The 24586-nt window shown below is 43.4% G+C and overlaps 1 protein-coding gene across 1 annotated transcript in view; it reads right to left on the bottom strand.

The window, feature by feature from the left end:
• Positions 1-1430: 1430 nt before the first annotated feature.
• The window catches only part of CUNH11orf70 (chromosome unknown C11orf70 homolog), a gene marked incomplete at its 3' end in the record, with an annotated part of 40115 nt that continues 16959 nt past the window's right edge, over positions 1431-24586 (bottom strand). The window contains exons 4-6 of the mRNA XM_018571967.1: positions 19949-20115; positions 17781-17953; positions 1431-1534 (exon numbers count right to left, since the gene is read on the bottom strand). Of these exons, the coding sequence (XP_018427469.1) occupies positions 1431-1534; positions 17781-17953; positions 19949-20115 (444 nt within the window). The remainder of the gene's footprint in view (positions 1535-17780; positions 17954-19948; positions 20116-24586) is intronic.

Raw genomic sequence — 24586 nt, 5'->3', positions numbered from 1 at the left:
GGGCTCCTATTTAGTGGGGCTGTACCCGACCACCCGCCCCAACCAAGTGTTCTCTTTTTCCTTTGGTTTGTGTGTTGTGTTGGCTTATTTTTTGTTCACCATAAAATGCCTTAAGGGCGTGGGCAAACATTATTACCTGAACCGATCTTACAACCTGTTATCGAGTTTTATACTATATGACTCACTGTTTGGTATTTACACAATATGCGAGACCATGTGGTCTCTACATGTTCTATCTTTCGATGTACCCCACCCTTTTTGTTTGAAAATAAAGAATTTAAAAAAAAAAAGAAGAAAATAAAACAAAAATAAATAAGAAATAGTAATAAAAAAAAGACGACGCACGCCAACCCAACCGCACACGACGAACTCCCGCTGCATAATGAAGCATCTGCTGACAGATGCCGGCAAAATAAAAACAATTTGGTGGCGCTGGCGGTGACAGCTGGCTCTGACCAACTGTTTCCTATTGTTGGCACCTGCCAGAGTCTTCTAGCAGGTCCCGGCCAGGTCATCATCACTTGGTATCAGTAAGCGGAGGGGAGACCAGTCACTGGAAGTGACATCATGGCCGGCTCTTCCCAGTTGTTATTATTTAATGACAGATCAGCTTCCCCAGGTCATTTGGGGACGCTGATCTGTCATTACAACTGGGCGGAGCAAGTTGTGAGATTGCGGCTGGCTCCTCCCAGCTGTCATTTGCATGGAGATCGGTCAGCTGCGACCGACCTTGTTCCACGCTTCGGCTGTCACTTCGGCTCAGTTGAGCTGAAGCATATGCCATCTGCTCGGCTGAGCCACTTGGCTGCTGTACGGGCTATAGTTAATAATCTCTGATGCTCGAACCAAAGGGCTCCGGCGGCCGAAGTGAGCCGAAGGATCAGCCAAAGCTACGGCTGGATCCTTCGGCTCATTCGTGAATAACCCCCAAAGTATCTGAAGGTAGACAGGTAAAACATGTGAAAAGTAGCCAAGAGCTCGCCCTGCTGGCTACATAAAAAACACTAAATATTCCTGTGCAATATTTCATATTAACCGGCAAAAATATGTAAAAATTATATACATAGCAGCTGGGAAGGTTAATGGACATGGCATGGGTAATTTTTAGCAGTAATTGTTCTCCAACACATGTGCCGAGCTGATTGATCCACTGGCTTCTTGTATTCCTCCTTGGAATTTTTGTAAGCTATCCCTTCAATAAGTCTCTTAATTATCACTCAAGATTTGGTTGTTCCCACCAGCATTAGAAATCTCCTTCATTTTAAAGAACATAAAAATCTAAGAAGGAGAACGGGACCACCTTGTGATATCTCCAGTAGTGTTGAGATCTTATCAACACAGTCCCCAAAGTAAATAGGAAACTGTTATATAGTTTTCTTTCCAGACCTATGAGTTAAGGTGACACCCCCTGGCAGGTGACACAGGCTCACCTAAGGTGCCGAGTCCAAGCACCAGCTGGTTTTCACAGAAGCTCCTGATGGTGGAGATGGGCATAGTTGCTTGCTGGTACCAAGTTACACCAAGTAGGATCACCCTGCCAAGGGATGAACAAGGACAGGGGGGCTCCAATGAGGAGACAGTAGTCCATAGCAGGGTCAGGATAAGGCAAAGGTCCTGACAGGAGACAACCAGGGAATGGCCGCACGGTCCGCGTCAGCAGCCAGTAGACAAAAACAGGAATGAAAACGTAGTCGGATCCAGGCAGGAGGCTAGCAGAGAGTGGTTGGGTGGTCCAGGTTGGCAACGAGCAGTCAGTAGATAAAGCAGGAGACGAAAGTGTATTCGGGTCCAGGTAGAAGATCAGGGCAGGCAGCCAGCGGAGAATGGTCAGACGGTCCGGGTCAGCAAACAGGAAGCAACAGCATTATTAAAGATCTTTGTACACACAGGAAGTTGGCTTGAAGACACAGCACCAGCCCCTTCCTAAATACCCCTCTGAATCAGAGGTGACACACCCAACATCACTTCAGGGCACTCTGGATGTTCTGGTCTGGATTCTGCGGCCATCATTAGCCATATCAGTCTAGATTTAGAAGTAATGGTAGGGCTCCTGTGAGTACCATCAGAGGTACTGGCGGGTCTTCTGGAAGTCTCAGAGAAGATCTGTAAAATCCAGCAGGGACTCTGCCAGTACCAAAACAGATGGAAACATTGTCATTGGGGGAACTCAAAAAATTAAAGGGCATGGTAATGTGTTACAAACCTTGTTTCTGCATGTAGTTTATAAACAAATATTTATATGGGGCGGCCATTATTTCACATTAAGTATCATTTATAGTTTTCACTTGGTTAGGCTGCACAATCACTGTGCTTACTGCTCTTCACTCACAAAGTAAATCTATCAGGGTTATTCACAAAAGGGTGAAGAGTTTGGTGAAGGCAGGAGAAGTGAACAATCTAGGACAACATAGCGGATTTGGAAAAATTCTCCAATTCAGCTCACTTTCCAGTCCAGCGATGTTGTCCTAGATTGTTCACTTCTCCTGCCTCCTCCAAACTCTTCACCCTTTTGTGAATAACCTCCTATGAGTCAGATTTGATTGAAAACAAATGATTCTGTTTAGGGGTTCATACACAGATCACCACTAGGGGGCCCTTTAAAATCCACAAAATTTGAATATGGAACAGTAACAAAGTAAAAATCCTTGTCCATATTGTCTTTGGAACAATAACTCAACATGTACTTGCTGCAAATATACAATGGTTTCCCTTTAAATCAGGCTTTTGTACATTGTAACCTTACATTAAAAAAAGGGTACAGCGAGCAGCAAGTGCCTGCAACATACTGGTCACAGAGAGGTGCTTTCATTGTGTGCCCATTCTCAGTATTACGCTAATAAGCTGTGGTTACAAGAGTTTCTGAGTAAATCATCCTGACAGCACGGTTGAGTTCATGTCAGTACCACTCTGGAGATGAAGGTATCCATATGAATATAATGAGCTTCACATGTGGAATTCTAATAGTAGACACAGCCAGGGCCATTCAACAAACTCCACTTGTGCCCTTGTAATGAGAAAAGTCCAATAACAATCCTTAGAAAAACATTTCCCCTCAAATACTTCCCGGCCACTCGGACAGAAGAAAAAAGGCTTTTATGGGAAGTAAAGGTTATGTGAAACTGCTGTGAAATGGAGGAGATTACGGGGAGACAAATGAGACTTGTTAGCCTTTGCTGTTTAAAAAAAAAAGGGGCAATTTTAGAATTTTAAAAGGCAGCGCATGAAACGGGCAAATAAAGGTGTCCTGAAGTGAGACGGCGCTAGGCTCGCTTGATGTGAAAAGGCAATTAAGGAGATTACAGAATTAAAGGCTGGTCTCAAAAATGGCTTTGGAGGGTAAGAGAGAGGGATCTGTAGGAAAGTAGGGGGTGAAGGACCACTAAACGAGTTACTTTATGTGAAAAAGCGACGACAAACACAAATGTGTATTGAGAAAGTTTCTTTACCTGTATAGAATAAAAGCTCATGCTCAGGTTGATTTATGTAGAGAAGGGTCACTTTACAAAGTGAATGCTCACCTAGTTTAGTGAATGAGTTGACCTTTGTTCACCTCTGCCATCCAATCATGTGGAGTAAAAATCCTGTTTTTCATTTCCCTTGCATATGATTGGATATTCAAAGTGAACATGGCATCAGCTCATTCACAAAGGTCAGTCAACATGTGTATTCCTAAATGCACAGGATATTACTGGATATTGAGTTCTTATAAGTATATTAATCACTTGCTGACCAGGTGTTTACACCCCCTTCCTGGCCAGGCCATTTCTCAGTATTCAGCGCTGCGGTACTTTGACTGACATTTAATCCGTCATGCAGCGCTGTACTGAAATATATTTTATACCATTTTTTGGGGACACATAGAGTTTACTTTTGGTGGTATTTAATCACCACTGGGGGTTTTATTTTTTACTATATAAAGAAAAAATTACTGAGAATTTTGAAAAAAAAAAAAAAGAATTTCTTCATTATGTTCGGAAACAATGATTATTACCCATATTTCTGGCAAAGCATAAAAGACGGGGTCACATTGGGTAAATAGCCACCAAACATGTCAAGCTCAAAAAAAATTGCAAAAAACTACCATACCCACAGGCGACGCTTTAAAAGCATTTACCGCTCATCAGTTTAGTGTTATCGGTGATTAATGGCCATAGAATTATCGCTCTCACTGCGACGTTCGCGACAATATGTAACAATATGTAGTGCTTGCAGTATTTTTGCAGATCGCACTGGACCGGAAGGCCGGCACTACTGTGCCTGCGTTCTGGGTGTGGACGATCGCACTGCGGGCAGGGGGCGTGGCTCCAGTGCCATTGACTTCAGTGCACCTGAATGCAGGGAGACGACCTGTTTGCATCCCAGAGGCAGAACACACTGGAACGCGGACTTTGTGGTGTGCACCGGCCCTCAGGGTTTTCTCAGCAGTGCTTCTGAGCTCATTCTGTGCTGTATTAGGGCCTGTTCACACGGCGTCCGTTTTCTGTGCTGACCTGATCCGTATGCTCCTGCACTAAAAAGGCATCCCAATGTATCCCTATGTGTTTTATGGGCTACAGTTCTCACGTGAGCAGTCCGTACGACAGAAAAATACTGCATGTCACGTTTTGTACGGTCAGGAAACGGTCCGGAAATGCGCAACGCATCAAAAACGCACTGCACTGCAGCTAACATACCGACATCCCCACTCCAGCAAAACAATCTTTTTTTACTGGAACGCATTAAAAACGCGGCAAAAACACAAAGCACTGCGTCTGCAGATCCGCACCTGATCCGGACCTGAAACTCATGTGAACAGGCCCTTAAGCTACTCTGCATTCCCATTGATTGTATGGGAAGAAAAGCCTTTCTGGTACATACAAATACCGTGTACACAATCCCTATAACAGGGAGGGGGAGTTTACTCCTGTGCGAGTCATTATGCAATGTGTGTAATCTGATTTCTCTTCTGCTCAGATGTAACCTCTTGTGTGTAGCTTGCCATCTGCTGGCTGCATGTGGTGAATATGTAATATCTCTATGTCATAATATAGAAATCTACTGTTTCATTAAAACCTTGTCACATTTACAGCTAATGAACAGTGGCATTTATAGTCCATGGAGCAGTTATATTGGATAAGATGATTGGCCAGATATTTAAAAAGAGAGCTAAGCAGAAATCACAGAGCATCATATAGCAGACAAGGATACCATTGGATCCAGACTCTAATAAATAGTCATCAAATGATTACTGAAGCAGGTTTCAGATCTTGTGTATTATTATTTCTTTTATACCGGGAAAATGTTTGCAAGAAATAGTCTAATTATTGGCTCAGCAGACAGTCATAACCAGATCTGAATGCTCAGGATATTTACTATCCAAGCTAGTTCAAGGTGTACTGGGATATCCAGTCCTTAAAAGGTGTTTTCATTCCACTCCGGGGTCAGATATCTGCAAAATTGGGCCGTTTCTGAGCATTGGCACACAGGTAATTGAATATTTCCACTACTATTCAACTAAGAATTGTGTGTATTCTCCTGAATATCACTGTGACCTTTGGACATATGTTGACTTGAAAGTGCTTGTGACCATTTTGGTGATCCACGTAGAGGGGCAGGTTCTCCTCTATTTGTTTTCAGGGTTGCAGTCAGTAAGGAAGACTCTTAGTCCTGTGGTGCAACTGAAGAACCACCTGTTTCATGGAGCTCCTAAAGACGCCTTGTCACCAACTTCAAACAAATAGCATATAAAAGCACCAAAAAAAAAGGAGTATTTTATACAGGTGAAACTCGGAAAATTAGAATATCGTGCAAAAGTTCATTTATTTCACTAATGCAACTAAGCCGTCTACCAGGAGATTTTGGAGCACTTCATGCTTTCTTCCGCAGACGAGCTCTATGGGGATGCTGACTTCATTTTCGAGCAGGACTTGGCACCTGCCCACACTGCCAAAAATTTTCTGAAATTGTGGATCTGGGTTTTCATGAGCTGCAAGCCATAATCATCACAATTATGACAAATCACGGCTTGAACTATCTTGCTTTGCATGTAATGAGTCTATCTCATATATTAGTTTCACCTTTTAAGTTGCATTAGTGAAATAAATTAACTTTTGCACGATATTCTAATTTTTCGAGTTTCACCTGTATGTTTTCTAAAAGCTTAGTTGTAGTTTCCATAAATTATTTTTTTTAATTAACTTGCAATGTGCTTCTGAACTTGCTGGAAATGTGACTACTCCAGACCTCTCCACTTCTGGGAGTGTCTAGTTACACACTTTGCTGGCAAAGCTCCTCCACAAACCTTCACGGTCCATACATAACCTTTTATGTAGCTGCCAGGGCAGGAGTAAAGCGGGATACCATAGAGCTGGGGTCCTCCAGTTGTTGCAGAACTACAAATCCTGAAAGGCTGTACAAAACTCTGACAACCACAAGAAAGACTCCCAGAGTCAGATGCATAATGAGAGTTGTAGTTTGACCACAGTTGGAGAGTCGGAGTTTGCCTACCCCTGCTACAGTGTCACTAAAATGACAGCTCTGAATCTACTGGGGCTGCTGACATCACATTCAAGACGGTGGTGCCCAACAACAATCTCAGGGCTAAACAAGGGAGGATTTTACAGGTAAATTAAATGCATAAAATATACTACCTGACCAAAAAAGTCACACACTTTAGGTTTGATTATGGCACGCATTCCTCCGTGGCATCGTTTCCATAAACTTATGCAATGTCACAACATGTATTTCCGTCCAGAGTTGCATTTATTTTTCACCAAGATATTGTAGTGATGATGGGAGAGTCAGACCATTGTGTCAAATCTTCTCCAGCACATCCCAAACATTCTCAATGGGGTTAAGGTCTGGACTCTGTGGTCGCCAATCCATGTGTGAGAATGATGTCCCTTGCTCCCTGAACCACTCTTTCACAATCTGAGCCCGATGAATCCTGGCATTGTCATCTTGGAATATGCCTGTGCCATCAGGGAAGATCCATTGATTGAAAAACCTGATCATTCAGTATATTCAGGTAGGCAGTTGACCTAATGTTTTTGGTGAAGTAATGTTGCTGAACCTCGACCATAACACTGCCCTAAATCCAGGTGGTGACTTTTCTTTTTGGCCAGGCAGTGTATATTATTTCCACATATAATCTTATGGAAAGATTGTTGTTGAAATGCATGGTGTGGTGGCAGGGTCTCTTTAATGTAACCCTACACCTGCTCAAAACCCAACTACTTACAGGTTAGGTGAATAAAGTAAAGCTGAACACTATTCCATAACTGTACCATTTCCTGCAGATATACATCTAGATTTGGTTGTATCTTAGTAAACTAATGAACTGTGCAAACACTGACCTCAAAAAACAGGTTATAAAGTATAGTCTAGTTTTCACTGAAAGAGGAAAACCCCAGGAAGACTATACATTGACAAGTAGCGGGAGTGTCACAAGAAGAATGCTACAGCAATCTATAGGCTATTGTTCCTATCTATAAGCTGAAGTCAAAGTACTGTCAGTCACTGGGAAGCTGAATGATTGATGAATGCTGATGGCAAACAAAGGTCCATATAAATTTACTCTTAACTCTGGTGCCTTATATCCCCTTCTTAAAAGAAAAGTCAAGCCCAACCAAAGGGAAAAAAACATATGTAGTCAAGAGCCACGTAAAGGTGAAAAGTAGGACTTTAGCCAGGGGTACTAGCTTCACCCAGTCCTTAAGTCATAATAAATATATGTGGTTTAGTTGGGTCATTCCGAAGCTCGTACACAGCTAAAGCTTTTGTTCTTCTGGTTTTGGATAAAGTGTGGAAGAGTTAGAATGTCTGGCAAGTTTTTACAACCATATTACTCCACTTTAAAAGAAAATCTCCTCCTATTCAACTTTGTAAGTGTACAGGTAATGTGATAAACATAGAAACCTCAAGCTGCCCAACTAAACCCATCCATAAAACCTGTTAAAAAGAGCAATAAGGGCTTACAACCTACACAAGCTGGGCTTCTATTATGCATTAGTTTGCCATCACCACCATCACTGACCATTACCACCAGTAATTTGAAGTTGGGGACACTGTCTTGTCCAAGGTTTGAATGTGAGGTGCTAATTCCTGATCCCACCTAGTTCACACTTTCCTACTATTTAAAACTGGGTTCTGTGCACAAAACTAAGCACAAACATTATAAGCCCAAAAGAGCAGCAAAAATGCATCAACTTTCTTGCCTACTTAGAGTGGACTTAATGTTAGATGTTCCAATGCTCCCCATTGCAACTATGTTCTGGTCTACAGGCTGGTCCGTGTCCAATGCTTTGCTGAAATCCCTTTGCATGCCAGGACTGTAGACTACTTCACTAGTCAGCTGTGGAACTCCTTATGCCTATGACTGGTGGGAGACCCACAAGTAATTTCCGCCTGTGAATGTAGACAGGAACTGAACTTTGAAAGCTGTAAAAAAAAAAAGAAGAGAGGCTGGCAAAGGACTAATCACCAGCATTGCTTTTAGACTCCCTGCAACTTATCTCCCCCACATTAGTGAATTGCCATGCCTTGTTCTGCACTGTATCTCTGTGTGGTGGTGGCCATTTTGGTAGAGGCCGGGCTTGGTCAGCGCCCCCAGCAAGGAGAACAGTGAGCAGCACACTAGTGTCATCACCAAATTTCACATCAAATCTGCTGATGCTAGACGTCAGAGGCGGAAGTGCCTTATGGTGGCGGCACATGTATTGATTTTGACTAAACTGACCAAACTGAATATAGATAGCAAGCCAAGGATTCTGATGTGATCGATTTCGTAAGCTCTTACCAAGTTGATCAGACATGGTGGAATTTTATCAATCACTTCTGATCTATTGAACAAATATCCACATGTGTCTGATTGTAATTTCTATAGACTTTCACAGATCATTTACGTTTATAAACTGATAGATCGTATTTTCCATTGATATTTTCAGCTGATTGCAAAATGCGGAACAATATATTTTGGTGTTGCATCGTTCAATATTTTAATTGATGAGAGATCAATTGTTTGCAATTTATGATACCTAAATCAATCACTTTGTGTGTGGCCACTATAGATCTCACACTACAGATGTACTGTATAGCTATGAGGCTGTAGTGCCTAGCCACACTCACATACCAGGAATACCATAAATCCCCTTTGTGTGCACTAAATGCCTTTGCAGACCCAGATATTACATTGTGATAGCAGTGGTGACTGCTATCACATTATCATCACGGTGCTGTACATAGCTTGTGCAGAGAGTAGAGCTGTGGGAGAGACCCCCACCCACTGCAGGCTGCCTGCAGAAAACTACAGAAGGGGCGGAGATAAGACCAGTCACCCTGCACAAGAAGAGAGTGACCGGTCTTTATTACAGGAAGCTCCTCCAGTTTCACACTGGATTACTGCACAAATCCTGGAAGAAATGCACAAAGTTCACCAAGATTCAAGTAGGAATACACATGACTCTTGTATTTACATGATATTTGCTTATCTCAGATTTCCTGGATAGCATCTGCATTTCATGACAGACTTAACTTATTGCCTGTAGCAATTCAAAGTGTATGTATAGCCAAAACCGTTCTTTTATTTTTGATAGAATAGGGGAAGGTAAAGTTCATGCGAGTACATTTTTGCTTCTTGGACTCTAATGGGAAGATTTCTCTGTACTTTCTGCCCCAGGGACGCAACAGGAAGTGAAAGGAAATGTCTCCAAAGTGAAGGTAAACCGCCTCCCAGACAATTAAGACCAGAACAAGTGTTCTTATGGGAAGATTTACCTTTACCCTTTGCTCTGATGACAACTGTAACATTTTGGATTTCCCATCAATCAATAGAGGGTGACTTTACCCAGCAGCTACTGTATATAAAACAGCAATAATTTAAAAAAGAACCCTAATTCTTCCTTATTCTATCCAAAACCCAAACAAATGGCTATAAATAAGCTTTAAAGTGCATTTCCACATTTGCAGCCCACATTGGGATAACACCTACTTTATATTTGTTATGTGTTCCCATTCACATCATATAACGTATTTGCTAAAAATGAAAAAATGCTCTTTATTTTGTAGACGATTTTGTTCGAGATTGCAGGGCTAAAAAAGTCCTGCTTCATTCTCCCTGTTTATGAGGGGGCATCGCAATGGGTTTGCCATAGTCTGTGTTGGCAGATCAAAGTCCAAATCCCATTCGCACTGCCACAGTCTCAAAACCACAAAGGTATATGTGGTGCCCAGGTGACCACACGGATGGCGCCGTGCAAAACACTAATAGTAAATATTAGTAAATCACCGGCACACACTTGAAGGGTTTTTAAAGTATTGATATGCTTATTCAATACCCAATGTCACATACTGTCATACGGTGCTAACGTTTCGGGTCCGCACAGGGATCCTTCATCAGAGCGACAGTGACATGATGTCATTGTCGTGCCACTTTCGCTCTGATGAAGGATGCCTGTGCGGACCCGAAACGTTAGCACCGTATGACAGTATGTGACATTGGGTATTGAATAAGCATATCAATACTTTAAAAACCCTTCAAGTGTGTGCCGGTGATTTACTAATATTTACTATTTGTGTTGGCAGATCTTCATTAACAGTTGTAAACCAGTTGTGCAGGATTGTCTATCCTGACAAAGAGTTAAATATATCAAGGCTTGGGTGGTACATTATATGTAATGCACTTAATAAAAACGTTACTTAGTCTTTCCCTTATCTGTCACCTATTAAAGGCTTTAGAAGCTGACTGTAGTGTCCTATGTATAACCCTGCTCCAAAGAAACAGCTAAAAGGTATTAAAGTGACACAAACTCGGGAGTTAAATCTTAAAAATGCATTCAGGTACCTTAACTATTACCAAAAATGTATCTTACTTGTGCATCACTTGGCTGTCAATCCTCAAATCATCTCTGAATTGGTGCCGACACTGAGGGTGGCTACTATTGTTCCCCATGGTCCCTGTGTGTGTTGAAAAGTAGTCACCACTCCAAGCTCGCTCCCGTGATGGACTACAATCTCATGTTTAGTTTACGAATCTCTACTGAAGTTATAGTCTAGCACAGGAGTGAGCTTGGATCGGTGGCTACTTTACAACACACATAGGGACCATGGGGAACAAAAGTAGCCACCCTCCAGAAGGAAGGACATTGTCAGCACCAATTTCACCTTAAAATCCATACCATACCCCCAGTGCCGGATTTACTCTCCCTGCTGCCTCAAGGCCAGGTTCCACAATGCGCCCTCTTGTGCAAAGCAGTACTAAATGTAGAAAGCGCAACTTACCGCCCGACGCCCGGAACTTCACCACAAGGACACCGCTGCCGCCCCTCTGTGCCCTGCCGCCCCGAGGCCGGGCCTCGGTGGCCTTGTGGGGAATCCGGCCCTGCATACCCCTATCTGGCATAAGGATCTGGTATGTTTTTTTTTTACATTTTAGACTGCAGTACCTCAAGGTTTTGCATATTTTTAGCGGGGGCTATGACTGAAAAAAGGTTGAGAAACACTGGTCTATACAGCACAAGTACCAATGGATCAGCTCTAATAGTGTCACCTGGTCAGTACCCGCATACTGTATATAAATAATCACTGCAGTTTTTAAGTGAACTGACTCTGGGAAACTCACAGCCCTCATCTACATAATGTATTGTAGCCTGTAAACCACTCATTCATAATCTACATATACGTCACTGCCCTTTGAGGTCTTCCGACTCATATAAATAGCAATATGTGTAAATGTGAATTATGCTGAGTCTAGAGCAGGGTGTGGAAGTGAGCAATAACCTATTGAATGGAAGGTAAACGGCAGGTGCATCTGGCCTAGTTTCTCCTTCACTGTATGAGCCAACACAGCCTGTTTCTCACACCCACTGACTGCACATGAACGCTGCACTCCGTGAGAAGATGAACTGTGTAAATACAGAATCAGTCAACCAAACACCGACTGTCCAATGCTCCACTAGGAGGATTCATTGTTAAAGCCAAAGTTCACCTTTAGGCCTCAAACACAGTATTGGGAAGGTGGTGCTCCGTGTGGATTATAGACACCTTCCGAGTATGCCCCAAAATTCAGGCCCATGCATTATAATTAACGTTCTTGCACTGCACTGTGTGAAAAAAAAAACCTGTTGAATAGTATGTAAACCCAATCACTAAAATCTCACATGAGCATTAACATGCTAATGTCATTTAAAAAGTCATTTTCACTATTATTAAATGTAGCATTCATTGAAATAATACCTGGTGATCCTGCCATGAAGGTCCATGTTCAGGCATTTCCTGTTATAGGGTGGCAATGTTCTATCCTTGTCTCCCAATTGTGCATCTGCAGCGTCACCTGGTCACACAGGCGTCCAAAGGAGCCTACAAGTGGCCATTTCAAAACACATTATGCAGACATGGCTCACTATTTAGAGGCCACCACCTAAAATTGGTGGAAAAAAAATTCCAGCACAAGGGGCGAAGGGGGTTCTTCACAGTAAGATCAGTTAGGGTCTGGAACTCTCTGCCGCAGACAGTGATTTCAGCTAAGAGTGTGGAATTGTTCAAGAAACTTTTGGACGATTTCCTGAGGGACCGTAATATACAGGGGTACAAGTAGTACTCCTAAGAATGAGATCCTATAGGTTGGACTTGATGGACTAACATCTTTATTCAACCTCAAATACTATGTAACTATTGTCATTATCAGGAAACTTTGCCTTGAGAAATGTCATGCAGCCATTGCTGGAGTGTCCTGAAGGTCCATGTTCAGGCACTTCCTGTTATAGGGTGGCAATGTTCTATCCTTCTCTCCATATTGCGCTCCTGCGTTGTCACCCTGCCACACAGGCCTCCAATGGAGACTACAAATGGCTGTTTCGACATTACATTATCCAGACATGGTACACTGAGAAATGCCATGCGGCTATTGCTGGAATGCATGTATGTAGGAAGGACAAGGCTACAAAGAGGCTGCAGGAGATCAGCAGCACACACCTAGGAACATTGCTGCAGCTAGCAGTGTCTGCTGTGTTGTTTGTTGTTTCTATAACTGCAATTTAAATGCAGCTATAGAACGCACTACAAAGTTACTACACACAACTGTTATGTATTGTAATTTAAAGAGGACTGGTCATGACTGGGCATTTAGAAGAAATTGCATATCAAATCGGTAATTAGTTATAATAGCACTGGCTTACTAATGGAAAAATTCAACTTCAAGTGAATATAAATCCATTGCAACATATTTTCTATAGAGACTTCTGCGCTCGATTAGTCTAAAAAAACTGGGCGTTCCTCCTTACAGTTGAAGAAATAGGTCACCAGCACTCAAAGAGTTTAAAAAGTCCTTTTTATTGGAATCCGTGGAGTTACTACAAGCACCATCTTCGTGTATTGGCCGGGACTGCAGAAAGGAGTGCGGAGAGCACCCTCACCTTCCTCCTTACAGTTGCTCACTTAAATTGGCTGCATGAGCCTGCATTAATATCATTCAATTATGTGAAGTGGCGCTGTCACCCAACGCAGTCATTTTCATCTGGGGATCTGACCAAAATTGAAAAAAAAAATTCTTATTCAGCCAGCGGGGCTGAACAAGAAAAGCGGATATGTGCATCATCTTTGTATAAACCTTTGCAGGGCATTACCGCCACTAGATCATTTCCTATGCTCCTCCTCCTTCCAGTGGCAGTGATGCTGTATGAACGCCATTTACTCAGCTTTACGCTGGGTGGAAGGTTTATAGAAGATCCGTCAACAGATCCTCTCCCGATCAGAGCAATGTGACATCCGTGTCCATACAGTTTTTTCCTCCATCTTGCGATAGAAGAAAAAATTGAAAGTACCGGTGTTCTGTCGAGGTGGCCAACTCGTCGAGATCTCCAACTCGTGACGCCCTGTCCGTTGTCATTTCGACGAGATGGCGCTATTGCTCGTGTGCCAGCCGCCACAGTTTTTGCAATCCTCGTTGACTTCTCCAGTTGCTGTAGGTATGCCTTTGAAATTGTCATCAAGTTCTCCAACTCCCGTCAGTGCTTGTGGCATTGGGTGCCCGCACAGGCGCACTGCCGTAGATGTAGAGCTTGATACTTCTCTTGGGTGGCTGCGCAGGCGAACTAATGGAAGTTGGAGGTCTCGACGAGTTGGAGAATTCGATAACACACCGGATCCCAGGCAAGTCTATGGGGAATCTGATGTACATTGACATCTTTCTGTTAATATCAGATTACTTCCGGTCCGGCACGATACGGTCCGTCGAAACGGATCAATGATACGTCTGTTTTGTTGGAGCTAACCGGCTCATCCGTTTAAACCTGGCTGTCCATAGACTTCCTTAGAGCGTTCCGATCGGGTCCGGCTGAAAAACTGACAGGCGGACCTGATCGGACCGCTCATGTGAAAGGGGCCTTAGTTATTATTTTAATGAACACATAACTGGATTAAATATTACAGTTGGGTTTCATGAGCACGATATACAGGCTTCAAATGTAAGTGTATGTATAAACCAAATGCAAAAAAAAACGTGTTTAAACAAACGCCTCCGGTCAAAATCATGACGAAGACGTTTGTTATCGCTAACGTTCCATGCGCATCGAGCGGCCCAGGAGTTTACTCCCAGCCGATATGTTCCTGATTTGCCCACCGCATCTATAAACATGGCATGGAGGTCTGGTGGAAGAGCAGTGCAGTCAGATTCCAGCACTTGAGCCATTTCGGGAGGCTTATGGGGCACAGATGCTGCACAAGTCTGGGAAAATTTCTAGATGAATGGAAGCTATTATGTGTGAGGCTGCCTGTGAATGTGTACAAGGCAGTTTTCAGATAATGGAGCACATACAAGCCTTGCACTACTTCCTTCCATTTCCTTTTTTAATAAAGTTTGCAGAACTGGTGATGAAAGTGAACAGAAACCCCAAAACCTTTTTTTTTCTTTCACTCCCATTTTCCAGCATAAAAGTCACTGATGGGATCCTGCGTTTGAGATGAAAGGTTCACTTAGAGGGCATGTTTGCTATTTCAACTTTCACAAGGTGTCCAGATATACCGAGCAATAGACGTGTTTTTTTAACGTAATAATTGGCTACATTAACCCGCTCGCAATCACGGAGCACCAAAAAATTACGCTAGAAAAATAAATAGATTTCGATGTAATACCGCCCCAGGAATAACATGGTGGCATCGCCTGAGCTGTACGGGCCGTGGTCGAGGGACTTGTTTATGTAAAATTACTAATAAAAAGTTTCAAGGTCGCATGATTTACACAAAGACCCCTTTATATTTATTTTCTTCAGTTAGGTCTTTAATTAGCTAAATTGTCCTCATTAAAATCTCTATCCTCCCACTTCTCCCCATCTGTTTCCCGTTTCCCACTGCATTAGGTTATTAAAGAGTGATTGTGAAATGGCTTTGTTAAAACTGCACCAGCCACTAAAAATTATAATAGAAAAAAATACATGAACTACAGAGTGCAAAGACCAGCAGATCCATACACACCATGAAATCAATTGTCCTAAACAATCTGTATAAATACAATGCAAGCCATTTTGAAATTTAACATATAAACCCAATTACAAAAATATTATATAAGCTTAATTATGTTAAATGAATTTCATAATTCGTTTTTAATGCCACAGCTTTCATTATACAGAGATTTTGTTTACTTGCTGTCCAATAGCCACAACAGGAAGTGAGAGGAAATTCCTCTAAAGTGAGGGAAATCCCTGGTGGTCAGCAAAGTCACCAGAGCTAGTGTCCCCACTGGACGATTTCCCATCTATTCCTATTCTGGTGACAATTTCACTTTCAGTAATAACAGCCACCAGGGCAAATGGAGGGGTGAACACAGACAGCAATAAAACCTGACAAGGGTTCTAATCCATCTCCACCCTATAAATACTAAAAAAAAGGTTAGACTTCAGTAGCACTTTAATATAATACCTGGTGATCCTGACATGAAGGTCCCTCTTTTAGTCACTTCCTGTTATGGGGTCCATCTGCCTCCTGTATTTTCACCCTGTCACATGTGCCTCTGTGAAAATTACAAGCAGCCATGCCAACACACATCACAAAATCATGGTCTATCGTGCCACTATCAGGAAGCTGGGCCAGAAAGAAGATGCGTAGCTTTCACTGGAGTGCGTGCATGTAGATAGGAAGTGGCTAAAGAAGGTTTCAATGGAGACCACAAGTGGCCATTTTAACACATATTATCCAAGCATGGTCCACTGTTGTCACCATCAGGAAAACCACACTGAGAAATTCCATGTAGCCATTGCTTCAGTGCATGCATGTGTGGCTGAAAAGAAGCTGCAGGGGATCAGCAACTCCGAGATGCAACAAAGGATGAAAAAAATTGTGGAATTAAAGGAGAACTATAGGGTCAGTGTTTTTCCCCATAGTTCTCCTTAGGGTAACGGAAGGACACAAACTAGCGTCCTCCCGTTACCCTAAGCTCAGTATACTGAGATGCCGCAGCCGGAGCGGATCCCGGCGTAGATGACGGGATCCGCCCAGCTGCGTGAGTGACAGCTGGCTCTGCCTATCTAGAGGCAGAGCCAGCTGTACCCGCCCCCTCCCCCGTCCTTTCCGCCAGTCAGCGCTGGCAGATCGGAGCGGGGAGAGGGGAATCCAGCCCCTCCCCCTGTCACGGCAGAGAGCCGTGACAGGATCGAGAGGCGAGCGAACCCGGTATGTGTTCGCTCACCTCCCGATCTACTGAGCCGACCTGTGACAGTCTCATTGTCACAGGTCGGCTAGAACTATAAGGTGAGTGAAAAGCACTCACCTCATAGTTCTCCTTTAAATAATTAATTTATAAGGCAATTGTTGACTGTGCACAGTGGTTAGCAAACTATGCCACCTTCATTTAGACAACTTTTTAAATTTGATTTATTGATCTAAATTAGACTCATGAATGCAGCCAGTGCTGGATGCAGAGGCCTACATGTTCTATGGAACAACTAATATCAAGAAATGACCTGCACTCCATACAGCGTGTGACCTTCAAATACAGAAGTTTGGTGCTCGAAGTGACAACACTTCTATTACTGACAGAGATACAGTCAGTAATAGAAGTCACCAGCACTCGATATTATGTGCAAGAAGTATGAGCACTTTTATTGAACTGTCACATGCGTTATTAAGCCAATGTTTGGGGGCCACGCAGGGTCCATTCTTCAAGGCGACATAGTGACCACCATCAGAAAAAAGGAAAATCACCAGCACTCAAAAAATTTAGTTTTTAGATCTTGCTGATCATTTATTGATGTCACATGTATCAGAAAACCCAACGTTTTGGGGCCACGCAGGGTCAGGGCGACATAGTAATGAAGGGACCCTGCGTGGCCCCGAAACGTTGGCTTTTCTGATACATGTGACATCAATAAATGATCAGCAAGATCTAACAACTAAATTTTTTGAGTGCTGGTGATTTACCTTTTTTCTGAATTTAAAGATCCCTGGCGCCATCTGTGTTTATCACTGCGAGCACCACATTGACTATTGGTTCCAGATGCTGAAAGGAGTGCAGGAGAAATATCTATACAAATAGTGACCACTATGTTGCCCTGAAGAAGAGACCATGCGTGGGGCCGAAACGTTGGTTTAATGACGCATGTGACAGTTGGAAAAAAGTGCTTATACTTCTTGCACATAATATCGAGTGCTGGTGACTCCTGTTGAACAATTAAGCGAAGCACAGAAAAAAAAGCAAGCAGTTAAAATCAGTCAAGTTGGCGGCTATGGGTTATACAACTTTGCACATCATCGTCATACAAAATAAACCCAAAAAACTTTAGTCATCAATTATGTAAAAGGCTCACCAGCCTTACCTCAGCAGCTCCTTGTACATTGATTTGGTTGTATCTAGATACGGGTCGATGACATCTTCAAACTGACAGACTGCTCCACCAAGGCAAAGATGTTTGAAAAGCAGGAAAATAAACTGTTCTCTATCTGAAGGGCTGAAAATGTCAAACTTGTCAGAGTCTTCCACGAGGAGGACCTAAGATGAGAAAACACACATAGCAGAATTAAACAAGTACACACGGTTCATCTGCAATTTTAGAAGAACAACTGTTCATGGGGGTTGACTGGAATTATGTTTAAAGAAGAACACCAGGAAAACTTTTCTTTACCCTTGCAGTGGGGCTATCCCTGCACTGCAAGGGTTAAGTGCTCGTTTTCGTCTATGTGCCAAAAAAGTTCTACACGCCTGATCCTTGGAGCCGGCTTGCTTTTAGACCGGTTCTTCTAGCTTCTCTTCCCCTCCGCTTCAGTGGTCTAAGGTCCCTGAGTCATCATGTCCTACACACTGTGTATAGGACGTGAGTATGCCGAGCGACATACCATCCCTGTTGCGGAGGAGAAGAGAGGCTGGAGGAAACAATGTAACAGCCAGCCGGCTTTGAGTTTCCGGTGAGTAACATGTTATGATTTTTGGGCCTAGACCAAAACAAGCACTTAACCCTTGCAGTGCAGGGGTAGCCCCACTGCAAGGGTTAAGAAAAGTTTGGCCCAGAGTCCTGCTTTAAAATAATAAGCAATAGCAACACACATTTAGGTAGCCTGTGCATCCCTCAGAAGCCACACATAGTGCTGGGGATGTGCGGTCTAAACTTTGGCCCTGATATGATATCAAAGCACTTTGAACCCTTAAGGAGATAAGCGCTAAAGATACATAAAATAAAATAATAATAATTACAAATGGAGGAAACTGCATTGCCTTCAAATACATGTCAAGTAGCGATGAGGCTGGGCTTGGTGCAAACCCAGCTTGCCTGAGTTCACCCAAGCACACTCAATACTCTAACCACCGCCCCCTCTTCCCAACCCAATCAGTTGCAGGTAGATGCATTTGCCACCCCCCAGCAATACATCACAAAAGGGACAGGAAATGCCCCTGGAGCCACGGATTGGGTCAGGAGGAAGTGGGGGACAGTCACAGTTTTGAGCAAGCTTGAGTGAACTCAGACAAACTGGGTTCACGCCAAGCCCAGCCTCGTCTCTAATGTCAAGTAGTTTAATACGTGAAAACAGATTTCTATGTATTCCTACAATGTTCAGGAATTAGGGTCATATATGACACATTGGCAATGTAATGTTTCAGTATTCTGCCAGAGAAGAAGACCTGGGGTGGGCTTGGGGGATATAATGGAAGGATAAGGGTCAGGAAGAGATGAAATGTAGTAGGTGGTAGTTGTCTGACCTGGGGTGGGCTTGGGGGGGTATAATGGAAGGATAGGGTCAGGAAGAGATGGTTTGTAGTAGGTGGTGGTTGTCTAACCTGGGGTGGGCTTGGGGGGTATAATGGAAGGATAGGGTCAGGGAGAGATGAAATGTAGTAGGTGGTAGTGGTCTGACCTGGGGTGGGCTTGGGGGGTATAATGGAAGGATAGGGTCAGGGAGAGATGAAATGTAGTAGGTGGTAGTGGTCTGACCTGGGGTGGGCTTGGGGGGTATAATGGAATTATAAGGGTCAGGGAGATATAAAATGTAGTAGGTGGTAGTTGTCTGGAGGTTTATTTGCTGTATAAGTATTATTATATTGTACCCCGTGTTCAGCTTCAACAGAACAGTTAACATTTAAAGCCCAACTGAAGTCACAGGTAGATTTGCAGCCAGATAAACACTGTAAGAATAATCTGTTCATAGTCCACTTTCCTGTTACATCACTTGTGCAGAGTGTCTACATATGACCAATAGTCCAATAGGTACCAGACTTATACCAAGTAAACTAAGTAATCAGCATTCAGCAACAGACCTGTTCAGGCACGCCCCCTGGTGAGGAGGGGTGTGGCTGTTACTCAGCTGTACTAGCACAGAGCACTGGAGGGGCAGAGCAGGAATCAGCATTTTCAACAGAATTAAAAGGGACTTTATAACATTGTACAGCAAAGCAAACATAAATCAATCACAAATTATAACATGTGGAGGTACAGATATGAAAACTTTTCAGAATTCAGTTGCACTGTAAATAGGTATCTGATGCTACACTTACTTTTCGAAGTTCATCTGAGATCATAAAGTCATCCACATATTCGTCAAGACACTTAGAAATATATCCGCTTTCCCTGACAATATTTGCTGCACACAGGCAGTCAAATAAGGACATTGACAGCTGAGTACAGGGAACCTCTTTGACTTCAACCTTCTCCACTTTCTTTCCTGGAAAGATAAATCGCCTTTAAAAGCAATACATAAAAAGCTGAAAATAACTGTCACATGTACTTAGAAAAAAGGCTTTTCAGTGATGAAAATAACGTTGGTTTCTTTGGGAAGACTATTTACCTTCTTTAACCCTTTCGCTGTCGAGGAGTTTTTTTTGCACACATGTTATAATCCACATTTTAGTCCAGCAGTAGATATTTGCAAAAACATACAAGGCTTTGATTATAGTTTAAGTTAGTTTTAGTGCCAAAAACACAATATAATACCCACTTTTTTTGGTAAAATATAAAAGATGAGGTTACGACGATGAAATATATACCCAAGATGCCCAGGCTAAAAATTGCTTGCGTCCGTGAAACAGTGACAAAATATGTTACTCCAAATTGTCCATAGGCGGCATTTTAAAAGCCTGTGCAGGTCATCAATTTAGCGATATCTATGAATATTGGCCATAGAATTATTGCTCTCACTCTGGTGCACGCGGTGATAGCTAACATGTCCAGCGCGATCATTGTTTTCGTATGTAGGCGCACCTGACACGTGCTTACAATAATATGCACTCGCAGGTGACTAACATGTTTTTTTTACATTTATTTCATTTTTTAAAAACTCTTTTTATTTTATATGTGATAGCATATTAGTGGTGACAGGTGCTCTAAGGGGACGGGGGGGGGGATTCACACTACACCAGCCCGTGGAAGCAATCTGGTGGCAGCTCAGCTCCCCGTCCCATAATCACAGAGAGAGGGTACATCAATGGAGGCAATGCTGTCAATAGAGAAAGCAGTGGGTGGGACTAGGTGTGGCCATGTGCTTATTGACAACCCTGGCAACATTTTTTTTTCATCCCACTGTAGAATGCACAGCTTACACAACTCAGGCTTTTTCGGCCATAGCTCTCTTCAGGGTCATAGGAGGACATATACTAAAACTCAGCATATAGCAGGCTATTGCCTGCTATATTCAGACAGTTAGAGCCGTGCTGCAGCTTGGACGGATCCTGACAATATTGTTGGGATCCACCCCACTTGCTGATTGACAGCTGGTTTTGCCTTTCTAAAGGCAGAGCCAGCTGTGGCCGCCCCCTCCCCGGTCCATCCCTCCAGCCAGTGCTGAAGGAATGGGGAAGGGAGTGGGAAAATCCCTGTGGGGAGCAGTGACTGACAGTCATCACTCTCTGCAGGGAGACGATCGGGAATCGAGTGATTGGCAGTGTGTGTTCGCTGAGTTCCCAATCAATAGAGCCAACTTGTGACATCTTCAGTGTCACAGGTCGGTTTGAATTCTGGGCATGAGTGTATTTCACCCCATAATTCTCCTTTAAGTATGTAATGTCTTTTAGGAATCACAGCCTGCCGGCTCAGGTTTAGAGATTACTTTTTGTTTGTCTGTTTGCAATATAGGTGAGTAATTCCCAAACACACCCACTTCAGGCACCTTGTTGTAATTCATATACAGAAAAAGAGCAGTGCTAAAAAGCACTGCCATCAGTCGCATTCAAACGTGCCACAGAATTTTGAATCGGATTGGTGATACAGCAAGACATCTGAGAAGCTACACGGTGCAGGCCTCGGGAAGTAGACCCGACCTCCATCAACAGCTTAGGAGCTCTGTACAATCTTCTTAAAGTGGACTGCAGATAACTCAGATAAGAGCGATTATGCTGCTTTTGTAAAAACAAAAATCTTCAGCTTCTGGTAAACATCCAGGATTGTCAGGATTGATGAGCTTCTTGGCTCATTAAAAGGAGAAACATTGGGAGAGTATAATAAACTTTTCCCAATACTTTGAGCAATGCAACTGTCACATGCCGGCTCTATAGATCAAGAGATGAACGATCACAAACTGCTGATCACTGTCAGTCACCGCTCCCAACAGTCAATCCCCCCTCCCCTCTACATTCCTCCAGGGTTGACTGGAGGGACAGATAGGGGAAGGGGCGGGCGCAGCTGACAATCAGGCAGCGTGGAGGATCCCAACTCCGATCCGCCAGCGCTGACTGGCGGAACGGACGGGGGAGGGTACAGCTGGCTCTGCCTCTAGGTAGGCAGAGCCAGCTGTCACTCACGCAGCTGGGCGGATCCCGGCACAATTGTCGGGATCCGCTTCAGCTGTGGCGTCTCAGTATACCGCGAGCAGCAGCTCGCGGTATACTGCGGCGTCTCAGTATACCGCGAGGAGCAGCTCGCGGTATACTGAGCCTAGGGTGACGGGTGGAAGCTAGTTTGTGTCCTCCCGTTACCCTAAGGAGAACTATGGGGAAAAGCCTTAACCCCATAGTTCTCCTTTAAAGTCACCTCCCCCCCTTCCCCAATGCTGCTTTAAGAACTTACCTTAAATGATGCTTCTTGATCCGATCGTCTTCTTCTTTTCTGTAGTTTTCAGGAGTCCCTCCAGCGTTGACTGCTGTGTCATCTGTGTCCCACAGTGTCTGTACGACATGCATGCTCCCGGCTGCGTGCATTCAACTCCATTGCGTCTCTAATTTTCTCCCTGCCGCAGATCTCTACTGCGCATGCGCCTGCCACATCATCCTGCACGTCCGCTCGAGAAGCTTCAGATCTTCGGCCGGGAGTGAGCAGCAGAGACACAGGTAAGTAATTACCTTTTTGGTAACTTTTTTTATTATTTTTAATGTTTTTGCATACAATCTGCTGCTTGCTAGCAGTAGATATATGCAAAAAAAAAGTTTAATTGTACTTTACATTTTCCTTTCGCATGAATGGATATCCTGTGTAAGTGTATTTTTCACTTTGTTTCACTAAAAGACATAAATATGAATTCTTTATAGAGAAAATTACATTTTATACATGCATTTTGCAGCCACCTCCTGACTACATGAATGCATTCCTATGAAGTCTACATGTCATTGCCTCTGATGCTGAGGACAGGAGAACATGAATGCGCATCAGGACAGCCACTGGAAGCAATTGTGACATGATAACAACACAAGACCTTCATGGCAGGGTTAGAATATATTATTTTAATGAAAGCAGCAGATGTAAAAAGATGAAAAATAGCTTTTGAAAGTACTTTAACAGTTTTGTGATTTAGACCTAAAAAGACTGTCAACAGTTCGTACTTCTTAATTGGAAATCTTCTTTCTATATTAGGCATTTCCGTCCCCACTTGTTTTCTGAATAGCTTGTTTTTCATACAGTTACGATGGCAATCTGACACTTATGGGAGTGTCAGAACCTACCAGTGGCGTAGTGTGGGTTGTCAGCACCTAGGGAAGGCCAGTATTATGCCCCCCAATCCCGTGGACCATTAGCACTCCCTGTGTCCCATCACAAACAATATGTCAGGCAGCCCCAGCTCCATACAGTACATCTACAGTACTGATGAGCGGAGCATACACCACTCGTATGTACACATGCAGGGGATGGCAGGCAGGCACACAGCACTGAATGGCCCTGCTCGCAGCACCTTTAAAAATTTAGCACCTGGGGCAACCGCCCCTGTGGCCCCCCTATGCTGTGCCCCTGGAACCTACTATCTGTTGAGCCTCTCCCAAGCTGCTGAGTCAATTTGTTCTGCTGCCCCTAGCAAAGCTTCATACTGAGCTGTAAGCAAAGATCCTTGTGAGGCCATGCCAGCTCCAATGTCTACAGGAATCCCTGCTCTAAAACTGGTTTTTATATATCAGTAGAATTTTGCTCCAAAATTGAACATTTCAGAAAACAGATTTTTTCACATTTAAAGGGGTTAAATCAACGATCGATTTCAACCTTAGTGATAGAAAAAAACTGAAGGAGCAGGATGGAAACATTTGCTTGAACAAATGGAATCCTAACATAGAATGTTATAGAATGAACTCCATTCATTCCAAAAGCGAATGTTAAAACCCAATTACATTTCAACAACATTCGTCAAGTCTCTGATGACATCAAGTGTTCTGAAGAGATTTGTTGGTATGAAGGTTAGTTGTAAAATCTACCAGTGCGTGGCCAGTTTAAGATCCTCCAATCCTGTTAATGAAAGAGAACTAGAAATGAGTCTGGGCTTCGTGTGAACCCTGTCTGAGTTTGCCCCCCCAAAAAAGCCCTTCTCCTGACCCAATCTGTGGCAGCTGTTGCGGCAAGGGCGTTCCCCACCCCTCTGTGATGCAGGGCGGGGACTGTGCCTCACCGCAACCGATTGGTTAGGAGGAGGGGGTGGCGGTCATGGTTTTGAGCGGACTTGGGTGCATTTAGGCAAACTGAGTTCATACCAAGCCCAGGTTCATCACTGAACAGAACTCCTCCTGAATATGTGCTTTGATTACAGCTGTCCAAATGTAAGCTCCCCATGTCCACATACAAATACTTACTAACAGAATGCAGAACGGTCTTTTAAGGTTACAGGTACGCCACAGACAGGCTGACCATACCTGGAGTCTACAGAAATCCCAGTCACCGGAAAACTGGTATCAAATATCTATGGGCACCTGGAGTTTTAGATGCCTTGTAGGCAACATCTGGAATAA

This window comes from Nanorana parkeri, unplaced genomic scaffold, assembly GCF_000935625.1.
Source record: "Nanorana parkeri isolate BGI_ZX_2015 unplaced genomic scaffold, ASM93562v1 scaffold1882, whole genome shotgun sequence".
NCBI classification, from domain to species: domain Eukaryota; kingdom Metazoa; phylum Chordata; class Amphibia; order Anura; family Dicroglossidae; genus Nanorana; species Nanorana parkeri.
The sequence above is the reverse complement of the archived record's forward strand: the minus strand, read 5'-3'. Positions and strand labels throughout refer to the sequence as shown.